This window comes from Alligator sinensis, unplaced genomic scaffold (assembly GCF_000455745.1).
Source record: "Alligator sinensis unplaced genomic scaffold, ASM45574v1 scaffold406_1, whole genome shotgun sequence".
NCBI lineage: Eukaryota > Metazoa > Chordata > Crocodylia > Alligatoridae > Alligator > Alligator sinensis.
In genome coordinates, this window is record NW_005842181.1 from 1,919,779 (window position 1) to 1,924,110 (window position 4,332).

General features: G+C 39.4%; 1 protein-coding gene across 7 annotated transcripts in view; it reads right to left on the reverse strand.

The window, feature by feature from the left end:
* LOC102383623 (protein furry homolog) overlaps positions 1 to 4,332 on the reverse strand; it is a 214,234-nt gene that overhangs the window by 59,288 nt on the left and 150,614 nt on the right. For all 7 annotated transcript variants that reach the window (XR_003094661.1, XR_003094660.1, XM_025207103.1 and 4 more), the window contains exons 41-43: positions 3,514 to 4,121; positions 1,413 to 1,510; positions 1,151 to 1,321 (exon numbers count right to left, since the gene is read on the reverse strand). Coding sequence is in view for 5 of the 7 variants with exons in the window: in XM_025207103.1 (XP_025062888.1) it covers positions 1,151 to 1,321; positions 1,413 to 1,510; positions 3,514 to 4,121 (877 nt within the window). In the remaining 2 variants the exon portion in view is untranslated. The remainder of the gene's footprint in view (positions 1 to 1,150; positions 1,322 to 1,412; positions 1,511 to 3,513; positions 4,122 to 4,332) is intronic.

Sequence of the window (4,332 nt, forward strand, 5' to 3'; positions counted from 1 at the left end):
CACATATTCACAACCCCCCAACATAACCCATGCCCCCACACACACAGTCATATCCCCCCACACACCCTCCCACACACTACCACACCCCACCATACACACCCACTATACACACTCCCACCACACACACCCACATCCCACCAAACACCACGCCCCACCACACCCTACCATACGCACCCACTCACATCCCATTATATACAAGACTAAGAATTTATTTTTGAGCTATCATGTAATCATTTCTAAATACACTGCACAAACACAAATCATGACAAAAATATTTTTCATAATAAAATTAAAATATGTCATAGTAGGTGTTTGACTTTTAGTGTATGATTTGGTTTTTTTCTGGTTCTAAGATGGCAACCCCCCTCCCAAAAGAAGTATTTCTGGGCTGGGGGGCTGGCAAGAGGGAGGACTTCTGGTGGCAAAGGTCAGAGGTTAGGTCTCAAGAGGGTAACAAGGAGGCAGGGCACCTGTCAAGGGGTGGGACTACCCACACTGCCCTCAACAGCTCACCAGAACTCGTTAAGCAGCCCTCCACCCAAAATAACTGCCTGCCCCTGTGTTAATGGGTGTGGTGAGCAGATATCTAAATAACTATGTTCTTAGCATGAAATAATCAGATTTGGTCACTCCACACAGGAAGGTCTACCCCTGTGTTGTCATGCTTTTTCCTTCAAACCCATCCATAAAAGGATGCACAGAAAACTGTAACCATCTAAACAACATGTCTCTCTCAAACCTAATCTTGCCTCTTGCCCTGCACCCACCTTGGTTTGTGCCCAGCTTTACCATTAATTTCTGCCCAGTCCTGTCTCCAGCTCCCTTGCACCAGTGTGGATTTTTCAGCTCTTCATATTTGCTTTGCTTTTGGATTTAGATTCTGGCCTGTTGGCAAGCCTACTCTAACCATTACTCTACACCTCAACAATAGGTGAGCACTACTTTATCAACCAGTAATCTTGAAAACCTTGCTTGACTTTAGAAAAAGTAATTTGAATCTAAAAACAAAACACATGACAGTGGGTAGCAAAATTCTGTTCTCAGACTTGTGAGAAAGAACTAAGGCTACACATCCAAGAAAATACAGTCCTTCAAATTATATACCAATGAAAAAGGAAAACAGTTCCTGTGAAAAAAATAAATAGCTTACCTCAGCCAAATATGTAACCATATTCAGGGTAATGTCAGCAAAGGCTTCATGAAGGTAACGGCAAACAACATTTACCCAGGTAGCACAGTCTCTCGTATAACTATGAGTTTTATAAAGGGTCATGACATGTGCAAGATTTGATAGCTTAGGGTTTTTTTCTTCCAGACAAACCTAATTAAAAATGAATTAAACAGTGTAAGAACAAGTACAAAATATTCACAAGATGGAATATGTTGTGCAATGCAGTAAATAAGCTTGGTACCTGAGCAATCCTTTCTGCTATTTCCTTACAAAACTGGTTTGGACTGTCAAAATGCTGAATTAAATGAGGCAGGAGACACAAGACATTCAGTGGGAACCCTGGCACAGAAAATAGAGTAAACAGTGGATATTTGATGAAAAGGTAAGGATATTCACTGTTTTAAAACAATACTTTTATGGTAGTCATGATTACAAATGTATGTACGTTAACAGTGCTACTACATAGACCCAATTAAATTTGTTCAGTGCCTTTGTCACCTTAAAATTGTCTTTATTCAGACAACACACCGTCTATTACATAAATGACAACATGATGGTGTCCTTACAAATATGGAACTGGTTCTGCAAACGTGACCAAGTAGAGTGCTTACTACTAGGCACAATGGGTGTCTGTACCCGTGCAGGATGCCTGCTCCAACGTGTTCTATTTAGAATGCTCCAATAGCCTCACCGTCACATATATTCAGTGTCCCTGTGTTTCAACATGGCGGTGGGGGTGCTTTAACCAAAGCTTGTAAGATGAGCTTTAGTGAAAGTGCCCCCACTGTCATTTTGAAGTGCAGGATGCTGAATAAATGAGACACGGCAGGCGTTTTGATTAGAGTAGCTGTCAAAAGCCATTTTAATTAAAATGCACCCCCCACCCCCAGAGTACGTGTATAGATGCCCAGTGCTATTGCAGTATAAATAAACACTGTTCCTTATAACGAGCATTTGCAGAACTGAGCCATAATGCCTATATGCTGCTAGTTCACAGAAATGCAGTTAGTTTTTGGCTCAGAAATTAAGGCTCAATTTCCTTTGTTTTACGCTGCCGGAGTGCCAAGAATAGGATGTCAGAGGGAGAAAATTAGCCAGATGAGAATTTCCTGGCAGCAGAGAGAACTCCTGTGCTAGCTAACTGCTCACTCCCTCTGTCTCAGAACCATGTCAGGATAATGGAGCTGCAGAGCTTAACTCTGCTATTCCAGCTTATGGTTGGCGTGTGATCACATGTAACCATTAAGGTAGTAACACCAGTGGGACTGTCACATGAGAGAGGATTTGGCCTTAACAAAATGTGCAATAACAGCCTATCTAACTTCAAAGACGAATTTAGCTTTTTATGTTTAAAAAAACAAAACAAAAGAAAACACGAAAAACCACAAAACAGTTGGCAGCTTGTTCAGGTTCTTCATGGAAAACCTGCAGAACAGCTTGATTTACATTTTCTACAGATAGACAGTAGAAATATTCTACTATATAATTCTGAAGAAAGTGGTCACAATTTCAGCCATCTGTTTGGGAATGTGACTCCCACTGACTCAGCACTGAGTTATCCCCCACTAATTCATTACCGTATATCTCCTAATAAGTGCACAATGAATAAGTGGTGAGTATCTACACATGTGTATGTGGGTATATGTGTTTTAAAGAAAAAGTCCAGTATTGCTTCTCATTTAAAAATTGACAAGCAGATGCTAAAAACAAGAAGAAAAAATTGACCAAATTTATCATCTATTAATTCTGATAGTGTGCCTTTACATAGCATCAGGACTATAAATTAATTAATCAAGTGCATTACCCTGATAGAAAGATTGATCAATTTAAAAATCATCCAAAAATGATCATTATCAGGATGGGTTTAAGATGCCAACTTCAGCATTGAGTTATAGCTTTTTTTCCAAAATCTGGAGGAATATGGGGTAAAAAAAATGGTTTTAGCTTGGGACTAGTAAGGATTTATATGTGTTTTTCAGAGGCACCTCAAGAAAGGAGAATATAAGGAGAATATAGTGCTTTATTACAGAAATATTGCAATAACTTTGTAGGCTTTGGTGGTTTCTTTCACTAGAAATGAAATGTTAAAGAATATTTCATTATAAAAATGGCATCTCTCCTCCTCCTAATACCAACTTTTACTTTAGTTTTCAGTCAGAATTTCACTTTGGTTATTTTTTAGAAAGGTCTAATAGAAATATAACTATATACCTATTTTAAAAACAAAAACCAAAAATAAATTGATAATGCATAAGGTATTTTAATTACTACAAGCAAGCTTTATATGAAATAAAGAATTTTCTAATCAAAATGTGAAAGACTGAAACATATAACAGATTTACCTATAGCTTGAGACGAATCCACCATGGATATTCGTGACACTGGCGTCAGCAAACTGAAGAGCTGTAATGTGAGGTCAGTGGTGGTAAGGGAGGTGAATCCTTTCAGCAGCAGCTGCTGTAGTCCTGAGAAATCAGCCCATTTTAGCTGTCCTTGTAATTTTTCTAATTTCTCCCTATTTTCAACTTTATCCAGTGGCAAATGAGCTAGTAGTTTATTTAACAACCGTAATGCCATTAAGTACTCAAATTCAAAATCTGATTCCATCAAAGCCACTGCAACCCAGAAAATGGTGGCCAGCAGGTTGGTTGGATTGTTAATATGAGATGGATCAGTCAGGCTGTCTTTCAGAGAGGATGAGCTCCTGGTTTTGGAGGACAGGCCTTGTTGAGTGCATGCCTGAATCCTGTCCAGCGTGGCACTGCGTGGTGGATCTGAGGATTTGTCTACATCCCCAAACTTTTTGGGTACGGAAAAACTCCTCTGGTGTCTGCTTCTTTCAGCAGTGGTTATGTTACTGCTTACAGCTCCAGGATTTACATTAAGTTGGCCTGTACTCTTCCGGTTTGTGGTCAGTTTAGTGCTTGATGTTAGGTCTGGTGATGACGAGCTAAAGATGCATATCACAAAATAAACTTTTAAATATTAAAAAGCAACCTCCCCCTCACCCCCAGGTAAAACCATAAAAATCTCAGTGGAAGCTTGCTCTGGAAAATACTTCTTAGTTCCCTCCATTCCCACATCTGGAATACCCTATAACAAATCTATAGAGCCCCAAATGCATGAAATCACTAGCAGAAGAGATTATAGTGTATCCCACG